The sequence below is a fragment of the Amblyomma mixtum genome, chromosome 3 (assembly GCF_055824585.1).
Source record: "Amblyomma mixtum isolate Tamu chromosome 3, ASM5582458v1, whole genome shotgun sequence".
NCBI lineage: Eukaryota > Metazoa > Arthropoda > Arachnida > Ixodida > Ixodidae > Amblyomma > Amblyomma mixtum.
In genome coordinates this window covers 68,767,834-68,786,563 of record NC_143014.1, presented here as the reverse complement: position 1 = coordinate 68,786,563, position 18,730 = coordinate 68,767,834, and the positions used below count along the sequence as shown (strand labels likewise).

Below are 18,730 nucleotides of genomic sequence, written 5' to 3'. Positions count from 1 at the left end.
ACTGCGTCTTGTGCGCTTGCCTTTGACCAAGTACCTTTTGTGTGACATTTTTTCCTCTCTCCACGGACATTGCTCGGGAAGCATGCCAATGTAGGATCGCGTGTAGCAACGATCAGGCATAACCATATGCACTGTTGTGATTAGCGCGACTCTTCCTCAAGATGGCAAGTGGTTGGTTGATGTCAGCAAAGACAATGCCATGAAAGCGGAACCTTTGAGGAAGACAAACGTGCAGCGAGACGCTCTGTACCCTTCGTCAGCTCATCTTTTTCTAGTTTGTCTCATGCCTGCGGCTTCACTTGTGCTTTCGTTCGTGTTTTCGGCGAGAGCTGCACCACCTCCACGCTTCATCACATGAGCTTTGCGTAGTTCTTTGATTTTCTTGAACTTTCACTCATCATCACCTTAAGTCTTTATGCAATTTTTTTACTGCACTTCTCTAACAACGCTTGAGGCAACAGGCGTAGCAACAAGGGCTTCCCTTTTCTTTTTTTTCTGCCTTCTGGAGGCAGGGCGTAGCAACAGGGTGTAGAAACAAGCGGTGGACTCGAGTTTTCGCAATTTCTGGCGTTCTCTTTTTTTTTATCTCCGTGTTTTATGCCAATAAAATTGAAGAAAAAACTTCCTCGTGCCTTTGTGGTGTATCTTCACTAAAAGGCTAATAAGTACCACTCGCTCCATTCGCTGTCGCGTGTAACAACAGGGAGATACACCCACTGTTATACGTTTCCTCGCAAAAACTGCAGTGTTTAGAGCAGTCTCTTCATATGAGATCTGAACTGCAAAGTTTTGGCACATTACCTTTTCTCTTGTTGCAGTGAAAATGAAAACAAAATTGTTGTTCTGTCTCGGCGCCGGCGCTACTGCAAACGCCCGAACAATCGCCAATACTTGGCAGCGCTTGAAAGCTGCCGAAGTACCTCCTCATGTCGGGCAGTCTTTGCCACTGCCAAAGCCACCGTCGCCATCTTTCAGATAGCCGTGTTTGGATTCTGTCAGATAGAAGGGGAGCAGAGAGCTTTTAATAAATTTTGAAGTTAACTTTAAATGCCACCCTGATGTGTATTGCATGTGGCTGGCCACCTCTAAGAGCGAGGCTGTTGAGCTTGCCCTTAGACTGCATTGAAATTGTGAAAACCATTGTCCAGTGATTGCTTTGTTTCGAGGGCTCTTTCTCCAGGCAGGCCTGATCAAGAAAGCCGGACTGACAATTACGTGGCATTAGCATTAAGAAGACTTTACTTTCGATGACATATACTACTGCAGCTTGCTGCAAGTAGTTGAGAAGCAGCCTAAGCATGAGATGCAGCTACTGAGGAAAGCTGACAGAACTTCTCCCATTTAGTTAACGTAAAAAGGTTAGCCTTGCGCTCAAAGAAATGCAGAGACACTTGAATTGGTTGGTACACGGGATCACCACATACCAAACTTTGCACATAACTAAGGTGTGACAAGGTCTTTGGTAAGTCCAACTAAGCCTGGTAGCCCAGTAATGCCCTGCGTATCACCTCTGATGCAGACGGTAAAAAATGTGAATAATTTTTATGTCTGTTCGCAGGAGTACATGAATTGGTAGCATAACTCCAGAAACAGCCTTTTCCAAACTATATATTAAAAGAAGGCCAGAGTATTAGCTGCCAGATATGCTGGGGGCCGACCGAAAGATAAATTCATAGAAAATTTAACCCAAACGGCATAAGAATTTGTGATATCTGTGGTGATGTATGGGTGTGTAGGTGGGTGGTGGGCTCCACTCATGGACATCTGTTGGGTGGAGCTTCTGGATGGTTCAGACGAGGAAACTGAATGAAGCCTTTGCTCCGGAGGCAGGCCGAAGGTTGAAGTAGGAGGGCGGGTGTATAGGTGGTGAGTGTGAAGTCTGGAAGGTGGCTTCGCACCTTTGCTCTCACACGCAAACGCCGTGTTTCTGCGGAATTCTACTGTTACTGCTGTCCCAGTAAAAGCAACGGCATTCGGCCAGCACTTTGCATGTTCAGCTGGGGCACACATGTCCAACATTCTTGGACAAAAATTTTTGATATTGAAAAACTGTAAGATACTGATAAGGAAATATTGAACATAGTGGTTCATTCTTCCAATATGTAACAAAAACTTTCTTTTGTAGCGTTTCCATTTTTCTAGTATTTCTAGTCTTCTTCTATGGTTTCCATCGTTTCCAGCTGTTCAGACGTCCATAGAAAACTAATGGGGAACACTTTTGACGATATCAAGAACGTTAATAGCACAACAATGCAAGCCTGCTGACTAGAGAGCTGCGGATATGCTGATTGTTATAGTGAAACCTTACAATGTATAAAAAATTGCGTTCATAAATTCTTCGCGGTTCAAAAATGCTTGTTGGATATGTATTGACGAACTACTCGTGTGGTGTTCGGCGTTACTTTCTGAAAACCGGCGAGAAGGCAGACATCTCAGCCAAATACAGCACCAGTGTACTTTAGATAATTGATTGCAGCATTGTTTTTCCTTTAAAGTTTTGATTTCAGTTTCCGCGGGTTGTGACGCCAAACTTCAGCACATAAGCCACGTGTGCTTAAAAAACAATGGCGCTTTCGACGCTCTGTCGTCTGCTCCTGCGAGCTCACGCGACTTATGGCTGGTATGTGATTAGCAGCAGACGACGGAGCAGAGCATGCGTCACTGTTTTGTAAGCGCGCGTGGCTTATGTGCTGAAGTTTGGCGTCACATGCAACTTGCGGAAACCGAAACTTTCGGAGAAAAAATTTGTGGCATCTTAACCACATCCTTAAAAAAGTAAATGCGACTCATTTAGGTAGCCTGCTATGGTGTCTACAATGAGCGTGGTGGTGGCGCTGTAAATGTAGGCGAGATCAGCCTAACAGTGGCTCCTAGGCAATTGCTCCGCCTGGGTGTGATATTCTTTTTGCGATTTTCGCGAATGATTACGGTTGTAACGGGCTCTATTGCCCTTATGTGGTATGCATGAATGAACACATTGTAGAATGTTCGAGTACCTTCCATTGGATCACCACAAGGGATTATACTAATCCCACTAAATAATTCAGTTTAATCTACGCACTAATCCCCAATCATTCACCTTAATCCATTTTCTGGGGTGTGCCTGCTTCCAAAACTACGGAAGCCCTCAGATTTTCAAATTTGACGGCTCCCTATGATTGGTCCACTGGTGCTCACGAGGTGTTGATGACGTCACGATCCTCATGTATTCATTGACCACGGGTAGTCCTCAGACCCAGAGGTGGGCAAATGCCCTCACTTTCTTCGCCTTTCCTCTCTCACCCTCACTATTAAATCCGTGATCCTCCCTTACCTTCACCCTCATTTTGCAAAATTCTCTGGCCCTCCCTCGCCTTCATCCTCACTTCCTCATCCTCACCCTCACTTCGTTAGCCCTCCCTCACCCTCATAATCAGCAGTTTTAACATTCGAGTTTTTTTTTTCTTATCTCCAGTGTATGCAGATGTTAATCAGTCGCACTAGGCGCAAACTGTTGTTCATTGCGTCCGCTTTTGGCTGTCTACAGCCGCATGGATCTTTAAGCTTAGCAGTCTGGAGCACTCAGTAGCCAACAACGGTCGCAAGAATTAAAGCTACGGGGCTCATGCTGTAGCCGATCACCGGCCAGGGCCGCGTCTGACTGCTACTTCTCGTGGCAGCGGCAAAAAAGAACTGCGCCAGGAGAATCGGTGTTGTGAAAAGCGCAGAAAACTTCTCATGATGCTCCAAGTAGCCAATCCAAGGCGAGGGCCGGGGGAATTTCGGCCAGGAAATTCTGCCAGCTGCCTCACGTGAGAATGACTGCAAGCCATAATGCCAAAAGATTGCACTGTGTCCAGTGTGGTGGTTCACTGAGTTGGCGCGCAATCGAATTCCGGCCACGTTGGACGCGTTTCAATGGTGGCGAAATGGAAACGCATGCCATGGGCTGTTCGATGTCAAAGCAGGTTAAAACATCGCAATTGGACGAAATTAATCCTCAGCCTTCGGCTACAGCATCTCTTACAGCCCTCACGGAGCTTCAATACCATACCATACCATACCATACCATACCATACCATACCATACCATACCATACCATACCATACCATACATACCATACATACCATACATACCATACATACCATACATACCATACCATACCATACCATACCATACCATACCATACCACACTGAACGGCTCGAGTGAAAGGCTATAAGGTCAAACTTAAACTTGTGCGTTTTATTGCACTCACGGGCCACATGAAGGGTAAGAAACGCTTTCTTTTAGAAAGCCATTAAAAAAGGTGCATAAACCTGAACTTCGTTTCTTTATTAAACAAGGACAGGAAAGGTGGACTTTTTTTTTACTGTGGCTGTAGACCTTATCTCTGACCTTTTTAAGTATCACTGCATTAGTGTCTATTCGTAGTGGAATTGATACGTTTGTAAGAAATCCATATATTTTTTTTTGTTTTCAAGCAGATAGAGAATGCAAAGAAAAGGTAAATTGGCAACGACAACTTTCTCATCGCCAGCTTCGACCATAATGTTGAATGTAAACGTTGTTGGGAAATAATTAAGTGCTGAAGCTTTAAAACTTTAGTTCCACGTTACAGAGTTCTCAACGGGCACAATTTGCGTAAAGAGCACAATTTGTTTACACATGCCACCTTTTTGTATAGTCCTGCACAATGCTCAAGAAGACTCTCTCTTGAGTGATTTCGGAGGCAACACTTGTTGCTAGAATCTGTCTAGTGTAAATGTCTAGTGTAGCGCCACTCAGCGAAAGCTGTCGCTGTGCTACTGCTTCACTTCACTTCACTACTTGCTTCACTTCACTTGTTCTCTCAGTTGCCAGTAGAAGGCCGCCTGCCGTAATTAATCAGGCTAAACTGCCCACCGATGCCCACTCCATAAATTTAGAGGGGGCGGAGCGAAAAACTAGTACACCCTAATTGCGGAAGAAGGTCACTCGGACCACTGACTGAAGGCACGGAGTGCAAGCGGCTCATAGGACAACAAAATACTTCCCTCTGAGCAAAGATGAAAACAAAATGCTACCACTCTTAGAGCTTAATATTCACAACATGATTACCAAAAAGCAAAACACTGAAGCTTGCATAACTGAGAAATTAGATGACACGGGGTATGATAGACACGGGTAATACCGGTGTAATGATTGGAAAGAAAATGCATAATCTCGCACAATGTTACGCGACTGAACGACGGGATACAATAGTACAACACTATATGCAGATATCAAGCTACACGAACAAAGAAAGAGCTTATCAGCAGAGTGGCTAGGTCAGGTCGCAAGGAGTACCGCCGAGCTGCAGACGCTCGCTATAGGGCCCATGGGGTGTCGCGAATGCAGCTTAGCTTTGGCCGTGCATCTTCGAGGCCGCAGTCACCGCACTCGTCGTATCAGACCCCGGCCGGAAGCTAACCTGAAACGAGTCACGCGCACCGAATTCCTCCAAGAAATCTGCACGGCTAGCGTTTTCCCCGCCACCGCGTCCTCGTAGCGGAGAAAGACGATATATAAAGGAATGACCCGCAAATTCTCAAGCTAGAAAGGAAAGCGAAGAGGTGCAGCGCGCGAGAGACATGGCGCAGTAAGAGACGCGGACGGGCAAAAACGGGACCACAAAGCTATGACTGCACGGGGTGAGAACAAAACAAAAGCAACAAAAAGATACGGCACAAAACAAAAATGACAAAACAAACAACAAAAGCGCGGGGCTACATCCCATCCGAGTGGCCCTTCTTCTCAAAGGCCAGCCGCGAGAAAACGTCTCCTACGCAAGGTACCCATGGGAAACATCGACAGGAAAACGCGGAAAGCGAAAACCATCTGTGAGCACAGCGGAGTGAGGCAGCGAACGAACGCGCGCCAAGCAGAGAGTAAGCAGAGGCTGGAATCGTACTGAATAAACAGCGCAAACTATAGACGGGCAAGAAGGAAGGCGGACTCAAGACAAGCACACATGCGTTCGTCCTGGGTTCACCTTTCTTCTTGTCCGTCTGTTTTTGTGCTCTTTATTGTATGCGCCAACTCGCCGAACTGAACATTCTTCCCGAATTCGGAAGCGGAGGAGAGGTGTAGGAACAAAGGCCAGAGGCGGAAGAGAGGGAAAGTAAACTATTATTCATCTACAAAAGCGTGGTGGGAGTCTGTGGGGGTGCAGCCTCGTCATGTAGCCTTGAGCCTTTGCCTTCGGCGATCTCTAGGGCTCTCTGTCCACGACCGGAGTAGGACGTCCCAATCGGAGCTAAGCAACGCGTCCTCTCACTGTTCGAGGTTCGATATCTGCAGCCCCTCCCGCGGAACCTGCCGTGATGGCTCAGTGGTTCGGGCGCTCGGCTACTGATCCGGAGGACCCGGGATTGAACCCGGCCTCGGCGGCCGCGTTTCGATCGAGGCGAAACGCAAAGGCGCCCGAGTGCTGAGCGATATCGTGCACCTTAAAGATCTTAAGTGGTCGAAATCATTCCGGAGCCCTCCACTACGGCACCTGTTTCTCTTTTTCTTTCCGAGAAGTGAGCCAGTTACTGCGGCATTTCCTTTCCTTAAATACCACAACTTTTTTAGAGCACTCATGCAGAATATAGGCAATGGTGGCCTTGGGTTGACCACACAGCTTGCATTAGTGGGTGCATCCTTTACAGTGTTGTAGGCTTTACTGAAAAAGAGTAACTAAATACGTTACTCGTTACACTAAAAAAAAAAGGAACGCGTTACCGCTCTATGTTACCTACAAAAAAAGGTAACGCGTTAGCGTTACCGTTACCGAAAAAAGTATCGCACGTTACTTTGCCGTTACTACATGACCATAAATTTTAATCAGTCCGTCTTCGCTGTAAGAACTCAAGATAACAAGTTTATCAAGTTCATAATTCATATAATTCCAACTTCACAAAGAAAACATAGCTGAACTCAACAAATTTACAGTAATTCTGGTGTGCTTCTGCTTACGAAATCACGCGGAAATTGTGTAGCAATGAAGAAATGCTTAAATGTCATAGTTCCGGAAAAAATATATTTGCGCATATAAACAATTTTTTTTACTTGAACCTGCATAATTATCGCAAAAATGCGAGTGTTTACGTCAAGGTGTTCAAGTTCAGATGCAATCCCCTTTTCTGTGCTGTACCATTGTACTCTTTCGACGGCTCTCTTGCGGCCATCTTGAAGTAAACTGGCGACATTCCTGAGTTTACTCAGAAGAGGGAACCGCTTCCACGAAGAATGCGAGAGTGTCGCCTGGGAACGAGACATTTTGGTTGGAAAACAAGCTTACGCAGAAACTGACTTATAGATTTCTGCAAATGGTCCATTGGTGGCTCGGCATGCGTCCACACTTTAGAGAGTTGTGTGTGTGAGTGGTTTGGGGGTGAAGACAAGTGTGTGACTGCGTGTTCGTGCTTTTTTTTAGTTCAGTGCGTCGTCAAGGGTAGGTGTTTTTTGGCATGCATGCGAGCCGCAACAAGGGTCGTCGAGAACACCGGTAGATTTTGTTTATTTGGAACATCATTTTCGGCGTTTATTTTTTTGAAAAAGAGGCGGAGGGGGACAATTGAAATAAAAAGTAACTAGTAACGTGACACCTAACGTTACCGAAAAATGTTAACGTAAGTACGTTGCCCGTTACAGTTCCGAAATGGTAACGAGTGCGTTACTAAGTTACCGAAAAAAGTAACGCGTTACCGGTAACTCCGTTCCTTGTAACGCGTTACCGACAACACTGATTCTTTATATGTATATATGGGAGCAAATATAGGGGCTCGAGATGGTGGTAATTTTGAGAAGGCGCCAGGCGACCTGTTGCGGCTTTGTGAGAAGTTTTTCTGTGGGTGGGTATTAATCTAGAGTGTATAGTGTACTTCGGGTAAACACCTGATTGCGGTTGGTGTGAAAAGAGAATTAGCTACTGAAATCGAGACAACCGTTTACATGAGATAACCACCAAACGTCGACGTGTTTCATGGGCGAGCAGTGAAAGAAGCGAAGTGCTCGTGTCCCTCTGAATAGTGCGGACTTAACTCTGCTACACTTATGCATGCTAGAGGTAAGAACCACCGCGTTGTCAGTGATCGCATCATGGAGCGTGGAAATATATCGCAGCCAAGGCACGTTTACGCCGTAGGTACATTTACGTACTGTTTGGCTGGGAAGGTTAATGTACACCCAGACAATTTTTGAACAGTATCACGTGACCATAGACCTGCCCGAACCACATGACGGCGCGGTGCGGCGAAACCAGCAAGAATAAATGCATGTGTAACACAGTCGCTCATTCCCGCTTGTTTGGTCGGGTGTATCACGCTATTTCCTATTTATTTTTTTTTAGCATGCAGTAACCGACAATATTCCTACTTCCAAATGATTGTTTCTTGAATTTATTGTGCTGTAGACACAAGCCGCCCTTTTGTGCAACCCATTTCTTCCCTGGGCGTTGTGGAAATCGGTATGGTAACGTAAATACGGAAGGTGAAGGCTGTGATCGTGAGTGCTTTGAGGTTTGTAAAAGCTGAAGTTACGCCTCTGCATATCTTCAATCCTATGTTTACCCCTTTCAGGCTCTTTGTGCAAAATTTTGTACAGACGTAAGCAGGATTGACTAGAGCGGTCGTCTGCGGAGCAAATCAAGCGGAAGTTCAAAGCCGGTGTTGGGTTGCACGCACAATGCTTGCGCTGTTCCGTAGCTTCATATACATTGAAGACACACAGTGTCCTTACCAGAGCAGTTGCGTTATGATTTCACTTTATTTGTTCTGCTCACATCTGGTAACTTTACGATTCTGGTCACGCATGCATATTGCCTATTCGCAACTTTTATGGGAGTCTGGTACAGCTAGCAGGGACTTTTTATTTTTTCAGACCACTTTAGCAGCCATTATATCGCAATGGAATGCTTTTTCATGTTCGTTTGCGTGTGCTTTAATTAATATTTTTCAGAACAGACAGCGTGGTGGCAAGTTCTTCGACGTACTAACGTGTAGATTTTTTTTTACCTGTAATGTATTTCACGGAGAGGGCCGAGTCGGGCTGGTTGGTTCATGTTGAATGGTACGGCAAAACAGCGCTGAGGGACGGGACGGAAGAAGATGAGCGCATGTGTCTGTCCCATCCTCTTCCATCCCGTACGTCAGCGCTGTTTTGCCGTACCATTCAAAATGTATTTCACTCCTGCCTTTCAAGTGTCATGCGCACCTTAGAAAGAAAATGCAATTCTGTCATTCCTTGATTACTCATTTGACAAATCCTGATGTTTCAGAATTACTATTTCCAGCCGACGAACATTTTGCACATGTTTGTAGAAAAATAATTGTTAATATTTGGCTCCATTGAGGCTTTCACGATTAGCTAGGTCTGTGAAGAACGAGAAATGGCGAGCTGAATCTGAAATGTCTAAATGGTGCGTTTCCTAATAGAGGCAATTCAGAAGGCTATGACGTGGATGTGTTGCTGTGCACCGATAACTTAGCTGAATCATATGTTCCTCCGAGTAACTGCTGGTTAAGCAGCACAGTAGAGCAACAGATTCTGCCGTAAGTACATAATTTTAGCCCATGTTTAAAAAATTATTAGCGACTCTTTGCTAATAATGAAAACTCACTACCTGGACCAGCCTTGGCACTTTGCAAGTCCTCAGCTGCACCGACATGGATTGTGCATGGGGCACAAAAAAGGTCTTGCAGAAGGTTTACAGTGCAGCCCCGATCCGGACATTCTGCCACGTGAAGCCACCTCCCCCCACATCGCGAATTCGAATGGGTGACGTGACGATAAGCTGGCATTAAACTCTGGACGTTGAAAATGCCACTGTGTCAGCTTCGTTAGCCAGCCTGTGTACGCGAATTGAAATGAAGACTGCAGCAATATTGGCACTGTGGAGCAGTGCACAGAGCTGGAACACATGCTGACAATGCTTTTTTCTACAAGGTCATAATAGAGGCAGTGAAGTAAACATTTACTAGCCCTTGCTATGCTTACTTTTACGCATTGCTAGCATCGGATATTGATCTGAAGCTAGTGTATTCACAATACAGGGTACGTGAATCCACTACGGCTACCCGGGCCCATTTATTGAATGCCCATTCTTGCATAAAGCAGCAGAACATTTCAGTTCCTTTACTTATTTCAAAGTCCCTGCCTCTGGCGACAGCAGGTAACGGCTAATGCAGCCTGACTGGGCTTCTCCACCTTGCATTTGCTAGTGGCACGCATCATGTGCACAAAAAAGATGGCATATGAAGCACACGTTGTTGCCGCCACGGTGGCTCAGTGGTTATGGTGCTCGGCTGCTGACCCGAAAGACGCGGGTTCGATCCCGGCCGCGGCGGTTGAATTTCTTTGGAGGAGAAATTCCAGAGGCCCGTGTACTGTGCGATGTCAGTGCACGTTAAAGAACCCCAGGTGGTCGAAATTTCCGGAGTCCTCCACTACGGCGTCTCTCATAGCCTTAGTCGCTTTGGGACGTTAAACCCCATAAACCAAACCAAACCAAACCAAACCGAAGCACACGTTGAATATACAGATATAATCGAATAAATCAGAGGCCATAAGATGCAGATTTTGCATACATGCGCAAAATAAGCATTCACATGATGAATTCTTATTCCGCATATAGAATTGAAAACACCTATGAAATACAAAAAAGTACATATGAATTATAACTACAAAAATGATTACACATAAGAATAGTGAGCACCACAGAAAATAATACATAACAGAACTATTTTTGCATAGTAAGAAAGAATCACAGTAATGGCAAACAAAATAATGAGCCACTAGTGAGCTTAATACTGGTACTGTGCGGTAGCATTGCATTTAGTCACGTTGTGCTTTGTTCTTGAGCAAGTAGTGATGTACCACTGAAGTTCACAGGAACCGATGTCAGAAGTGGAGGTGACAGATTGGTGAGCCCGGAAGCTATCATCACAATGTCGTCCAGCCATGGAATCTTCGTAACCAAAATCTTGAAGATCTTTATTCGCTGTGTGGCCCGTTCTAATGCGCCCTTCCTGATGCAATTTTCTGTGTTCGCAGCGTATCGTACTTGGTCATCTGGCTTTGCTTTTTATAGGGTGGCATAACCCATGCAATCAAATGGTCTGCACAGATTTCATTCATTAAGAATCCACGGTCTGCCATTATAGTATCTGATATTGGCTAAAGTTGTGTATTGAGGCCACTCTGCTCGAATATCTCCTTGTCCGAGGCTCTCCCTCCGTAGCCTTGGCTTGCATGGGCGATTATCCCGCCTGATGTAACGGTTGCCATGTATTTTGAAGTGAAATCATTTTTGTAATAAGAATGTGACTGCAGTGCACAACGGCGGCAACTCGGTTGGCCAAATGGTATTTCTCTACAGTCAACAATTTCTCTGACATTGCTAAACTGTTCGTACCCAGCAATTCTCGACAAAACCATTTTTGAACGGGAAACTATTTACGAACGCAATTTTTCCATATAATGAAAGCTTTCACTATATCCATCAATATATACGCATATCACACGAAGGCAGTCTTGCATTTTTTGTTTCTATTAACGTTTTTTGCTATCGTCAAAAACGTTCCCGTTGGTTTTCTATTGCATTCTTAACTGCTCGATGCTATCGATGGAGACACTGTAAAAGAAACATTTTGCTGCATATCAAAATAATGGACCATTATTTTCAATATTTCCCAGCATTGTCTTACAGTTTTCCAATTTTCAAAATTTTTGCCCGAGAAAGCTGGACACGTGAAATGTTTTTGCGTGTGTTCAAAGATTTGCAATTTGCAAGAAAGGTTTACAATCGGTGCCGATATCTTTAACAGCACTGCAGTTGTTTCAGCAATGATGTTGCTGCAGGTTGTTGCTGAGCAACTGAAGAGGTTCCTCAGAAATGCATTGGAAACATTACGTTTCAGTTTTAACAAGGTTAAAACACTCCCGTCCTTCGTCCGCCTCTGGAATTTGCCAGACAGTGGCTGCACCTTCTCATGACATGCGACGAGTGCATTTAGAATTGTCATTGACTGCAGTCCTGTAAATGAGGTTATGTTGCTGTCAGTAATTGTGCCTGAAAATCGATTTTGGAAGTTCCCAGAGTGTACTTGCGCAGCTTTGTGTTTTTTGTCTGGCGGGCCCCTGAGGCCATTTCCAAAAGAACGTTGGCGATTCCCCTTACTTCTTTGGAAAATTCCGCTCCGCTGGTACTACGCTGGCATGTCAGCCTCTGGAGGTACGCAGGTGCGCTCCTGTTAATATAAAAGTTTGGTGTGCTTATTTCAATCACGGCATGGTTATTTGCGTGTGTTTATTACGTCATCGTCTATTTTTCACGCCAGTGCAAATTCCATGACTCATGGACTAACGTGTAAAGTTTGTCTATGCAGAGAAGAGCCTTTGCCACCAAGCATGGCAGCATACTGTGTACATAGACATGAAAAATTAGACAGCTGACAGCTTTGTATTAGGGAATGAGAATGCGCAGCTGCTACGTAAGTATATGCACCGAGAGCCTACTGTACTTCGATTAAAATGGAAGGCAACAATAAGTTGTGGAGAAAAGAATTACCGTATTATCAGTGTCCTCATCCTTGTGCATGCTCAGAAAGTCCAAGCTGTTGTCTGAGGGCAGCGAATGGTCCCGCAATATAAGGGAAGTTGTGACCTAGCAGTTCAACATTGTAAAAGTCGACAAGTTTGCCATGGTGGTGCCGAATGATGATTCATAATACGGGCCGAACTTAGTTTAGTTGCTGGGTGAAGGCACAGATGGTTCGCTATGCTCAATCTGAAGTGCTCTAGAAGAGTTCTGTTAATTTCATATACCATCACACACAACACGCATTTCTAAATACACAGTGTAGTACATACGTTAGCAGCGCGTCGGGCCCGTCGCACTTGCCTCTCCTCTGAGAGTACTTGCAAGCGAGCTTCTTTGCACTCATCGGTGGACGACTTGGGGAGGTGTTTTGACGGAACAGCCACGTTTTTTAGTCGCCCTCTGTGACATGCGCCGCCGCGGTGTCTCAGTGGTTATGGTTCTCGGCTGCTGACCCAAAAGACGCGGGTTCGACCGCGGCCGCGGCGGCGGAATTTCTTTGGAGGAGAAATTCTAGAGGCGCGTGTACTGTGCGATGTCAGGACATGTTAAAGAACCCCAGGTGGTCGAAATTTCCGGAGCCCTTCACTACGGCGTCTCTCATAGCCTGAGTCGCTATGGGACGTTAAACCCCATAAACCAAACCAAACCCTCTGTGACATGGAATACCTGAAAAACATGAATTTAGTTTTGTACCGTGTACTTGGCAATAAAGTTCTCAGTGTTTGTGTCAACTCGCAACCGCTGCTAGGCGCATCTGCAGCGATGGAGTGGTAGTGCTAGTTTCCTGAATAAATAAAAAAAAACAGGTGGAAAAAAGAGGCGCTGGACTTGTCAGCTGCTACTATCTTTAGTACCTGAGCTACGCGGAAATAAAAAGAAACGGGATAGGCGGAAAAGACAGGAGCGATAGAGAGAAAGGATAGGGGGAGATGCATGACCTCTATACATACAAATCAACTACACAAAAGGAAAAGTCACTAACCTCGCAGTGGACGCCAAAAGCGTTACATTCAAGAGACAAAATCTTACTGTTCTGTGACGAACGGCAGAGGTCGAACGCGCAAAAGAATTATAAAACACATCGGGAAGTTTGCTATCCGTTGTGCCGGTTGCTGTTCTAGCTTAAACATTAAAACATTCACTGATGCATGAGCCGCGGTTGCTCAGTCGCTTTTGCATTCGGGTCGCAGAATCGTATATTGTGGCGGCGGTCGCATTCTAGGCAAAACTGCTAATCGTGCCCGTGTGCTCTGCGATTCTGGTGCACATTTAGTGAGCTACAAATGGTTCAAATTAATCCGGCGCCCTCACTGTGCTCACCACTGTACGTTTTGGCACTTCGTTTACATCTAAATACGACCTGGATGTTCAGGATGTTCAGGAGCCGAACGCCACCATTGAGCCGTCACGGCGCGTGAATAAAGATCCAAATTCGAATCAGGCTATAAAACAGAGTGCAGTTGTCATTGCGTTGAAATCGCATGCATGGTGCACTAAAACTACTGCCTTAACATGCAACCTAAGCTGCGGCAAACTTAGAGCATCGGCGATCGCGTAACTACTCAGCGCGTAGTGTTGCAGGCACTGAACGGAAGTATTTTTCAGGAACAACGAAGAGTTTGAATGCTCTTCACACTTTAAAGCAAACTGCGACTTAACCCGGGAAGAAAATGCAGCTGTCGTTCAACCCGGCTGAACCTAGCAAGACGAGCGAAAGCTCTGTTAAGGTAAGCGCACGAAGGTAAGCACACACCACATTTTATATAGCGAATTGCGCGTCACGCTGTTTCTGGCGGTTTCGAGGGTGCTGTCGGTTCCGCATGCGTAGCTGTGGCGAGGCGCAGCGAATCACGTGATTCGATAGTTGCGGGGCGAGCGAGCGCCGTCGGCTCAAAGCACGCAGCTGTGGCGAGGCGTGGCATGACGCCAGAGCCAAGCCTCCGCTCCTCCAGGTTTGAAGGTCAAATTTAATAGCCACATGACCTTCAGCTTTGTACGGGAGGAGTAGAGCTTTCGCTCTAAAAAATTACAGGGGTGCACTTAGGTCTGCTAAGGTGCAGTAATGCAAAAGCATTTTTCTTACTGCGCGTCCTACCTCTCTTTTACACGTCCGCCATCTCGCCTCCATCGCCTCCAGCGCCTGTGTTACACAGGTGCACACGAAAGTTTTTGGAACACGCACATTTCCACAAAGCCTGATTACTGCATAACGTAAGCATGCAGCCGTGAACTGAAGGGTGTGCTTTGTAGTTCCCAGCGCGACTGGCCTAATGCACCCGTCAGTGCCTGGCAGCACTTCTAGACAGCTAGCAAATTAAAGTTTTTCGTAATTTCGGCGTTCCGCAAACTTTTGTTGGCACCTGTACGTTCCTCTCTTTGTCCTGTGTTTGCTCTATTCCCTTCTAAGCAATGTTCAACCAACTAGCCCGCAGCAACAGCCTCGCCTCCATTTCGCTTACGCGCCTACGCGCGCGCGCCATCTGCAGGAACAGCGCCGTACATTGAGAGGGGAGAGGAGGTTCAGTGGGTGCCGCATGACGGCGCTACGACTGCATTCCAAGCACGGAGGAAATTTACCGGAAACGTACATCTGTAATCTAGATGCTCATAATTACTCATTAACGCCTCAGTAAATATCTCGAAGATACGTTTCTGAGACATCTGAGCATTCACTAGACTTCATTATTTTTATTCAGTTCATGCGGACACGCTCTGTCCATAACACATGCACACAGCGCCTGCCCACAGCTTCCTGTGACGCCACTCACGAGACAAGAAGTGCTTTCGCATTAAAATCGTCATCAGCAAAATGCTTTGAACACACGGCCATGGTTGGCGTCAGTTCTTTGCCAATGCGCACATTGTAAATCCATGCGGCTCTGAGGCGTCGGTCTTTGTTGCCAGAAGGAAATTTATGAGACGAAATTGCTTTATCCTTCCATCTTGCTGACACATATTGTGGGACACAGCAGAATTGCCTTGCATTTCGCACCTTCTTTGCAGGTGGCTCCATCGCACATAACGCACACCATCTCGCACTGCAGCAAAAGCTGCATTCGATTCAGTGCTCGTTCACGGCACCAATACTGCAAAAGCGCTTCTTGTGCCGTGGCGGTGCAGACCCAGATCCGTGGTGCAGGTGCAGCGCGTCAGCAGCGTCGTCTGTACGCTGGTTCCCTGGTTCCGTGCACCACAGCGCCACCATGACTGCACCTAGCTGAAATCGGTAAAAATGGGGATGGCGGTGCAAGGGTGCTCTGAATCGAGGACTTGAGTGCAGCGCACCATGAGCCGGTGCAGGTGGCACAGTGAACCACTACTGAATCGAATGCAGCTAATGTAACAAAGTACAGGCGGCATGCAGAGGAGTCTGCTACGCGGAGCCAACCTTCCTAAACAGCTTCTCGGTTTCGCTGCCAGGTGTCGCATGAAACGTTGGAGTCGCGACTACGAACGAGAATATACACCATTCTGCCCGTCCGTTGTGCCCGTCAGAGTCCGGGCACAGTCGTGGACAAAAGTTTAAGGAGTGTGTGCTCCGTGAACGAGGCCTAGAGCTCTGTTATTAACCGCCGGTTGGCGAGCACACTTGTGGATGGCAAAGAACAAAATTTTTACTTTCAGCTCCTAAAGTGCGGCCACTAGCCGCCGGCTAATAGTGGAGCTATCGGCTTCGTTCGCGGAATATGTGGAATACAGAGCTTTGCCCCCGACTCTACGCTTGCCGGCGCTGCAGCGCAAGAGGCGCTGATCAAAGGCAACATTTTCCTTCCTCTTCGGTGAAAAATCAGGTGGTCTATAGCATACCAACAGCGTAGCATGAAGCAAACGTGCATCAGGATTCAACGCGTCTTTGAACGAGCTCACAGATCGTGGCTGTCATTCTCCCGCCTACAGATGGCCTTGTAGCACCCCTGTCTCAGAACCTAGCGCTTTCATATTAGTAGGAAACAGGATGACGGTTTCCAACCGGTCAGTGTCCTCTATAAAGGCTGCTACAACGGAAGCATTTTTTAAATGTTAAATGTTACGATATGTTAAAAACTCCTTCCCCGCTACACGTTTGAAAAACGGCACAATGACTTCACCAAAATTTGGTGAACTGGGAGCTATCGCGCCACCTTTGGGCCTTCAAATGAATTTACTTCAAATAAAACTTTCCGCGCGCCTCAGGTGACTGGTGCTGATCCGGGTAAATATGGCTGTTAGCAGCTCATTGTAGTGCGTACATGAGCTGTCACCCGAAAGCCTCTCACAGTAGATGGTTATGTGTACACTGATCGTTTTCCCTCTAATGTGAGTCCGAAAGTCATGACAAGGTGGCGCCACATGGTATTAAAGAGAACCATTACGCGTTTACCAACTGCTGAATTTATAACGTGCAAAAACACATGTACACATGCACGCGCGTACTCACACATGCATTTACAGAGGCGTATGCACGCTCACACATTGCGTTCCACTTCACGGTATCTCATAATAAACAATCGCCCACATAGAGCGCAATAGGGTGCCTCTATGCCAGCGCCGCCGTAGCGCTGACATCGAGGCACCCTAGAGCGCAATATATAGTTGCGCCACCTAGTGTCAACAAAGACCACAGTAGATACTTGGTCCCGTTTTTGTACGCCAGATGGCACGCGAATCTAACAAACAGTTTATGAATTATAACAATCATCTCCGGCTAGAAAGTTCTTCCCGTCGTACTGGGAGTAACGGTAGACTTAACATTTATAACGTCTGGCTTGAGTGATCATACTCTATGATTAATCCAATGCCCATTTCCTGGCTTTCCCGCAATGTTCTCCAAGAAGGAGCCTAACGTGCTCCACTCCAACGATATTTCTCCTTGAAAAAACAAACTCGTGGCGCATACCAGACTTCGTCATACCTGACTCCACATACCTGATCTAAAGTGGTGAGGTGTGAGCGCAGCCAACATAGAATTCAGCACGAGATTTGCAGTACCACAGGTCAGTGCGCACGAATATTAATTCTATGGCGCACGGAGAAGCGCCGGTGCACAAAATCCAAATAGCGCGCCCTAGAGAACACTTGCATAGTTCTTACAACCTACGCCAGATGGCGACGCTAGCCAAAGTCACGGAAAACGCACGCGCATGGGCGCGGGTGTTTTTGTTTGTACTAATATTTTCACCTAAAGAATCCATGTGAGAGGCGGAGCTTCCTTCTGCCGTGTGACCGGGCCGCTGGAGCGCGTTATATGAACGGCTCTAGCAGGTATTAGAGTTACTGTATATGGAGAGAAGAGGAAGAGGACGGAGCTGTGCTGACGTGTCTCGCATGGGCTCCTGCCTCGAAGCCACTTTTCGGCAGAAAGCGTCAGCCTTCGGGCTTGAATATTTTGGACGACATCCGGGCCATTGTCCAGTGCCTGCTGAAGCCGGATTTTGCCAATCTACGGACACCTAGGCATATTGCCGGCTGACTGCCGGCCTAGCCATCGAGCTCGACCTAGCTCGTCACCTCTCCGCCGGGAACTGAGCTCCCAGGGACCTGCAAAGATGGAGTACGCCGTGGAAGGCGAGAAAATATCAGCGTCGGAGCTCGAGGACGGAAAATGGGAAACCATTCTTCGGTACCGCGACCGACAACGAGGCCTGAAGAATAAAGGGCCCGCATCAACCGACGACGAGCCTGCGCAGGGGCACCGCCAAGGCAAGTCTAATTCCAATTTTCCATCGCGAAAGAACGGGAAAAAGCTACTTGCACTCAGCAAGAAAGCACTTCTCCCGCGCTTACCGACCGATGACTACAAAATCGTCTGCCGACCACAAGGTTGGAATCTGAGGGACTTTGCGCCCGGACTACTACTCTTCTGCGCCTGCGAGGTGTCCAGGCTGCCGTATGATACGGTGAAGAATGAAGACATTATCAGAGTCAATACGGCCAACAACACCTTCACGCTATGCACGCCCGATCGTCAACGGGCGACTGCATACGCCAAGATTGAAAAACTGAACCTCCAAGGTAAAACCTACAACGTTACGTCGTACGTGGCGGCGCCCGAAGACTCGGTAAAAGGGGTCATTTACAACGCCTACGCGGGAGACTCGCCCGAAGCGGTTCGCCAAGGCTTCGGAAACAGAAACGAAGGAATAGAAGTTGTGGATGCCAGAAGGATC

At 46.8% G+C, this 18,730-nt stretch overlaps 1 protein-coding gene and 1 pseudogene across 1 annotated transcript in view; both read right to left on the bottom strand.

The window, feature by feature from the left end:
• Positions 1-5,724: 5,724 nt before the first annotated feature.
• On the bottom strand, positions 5,725-12,927 carry LOC149350517 (uncharacterized; annotated as a pseudogene).
• A 2,718-nt stretch (positions 12,928-15,645) lies between these two features.
• Positions 15,646-18,730, bottom strand: part of LOC149350516 (uncharacterized) — a 112,370-nt gene continuing 109,285 nt past the window's right edge. Inside the window, exon 5 of the mRNA XM_089575545.1 lies at positions 15,646-15,801. Coding sequence (XP_089431671.1) covers positions 15,646-15,801 — 156 coding nt within the window. The remainder of the gene's footprint in view (positions 15,802-18,730) is intronic.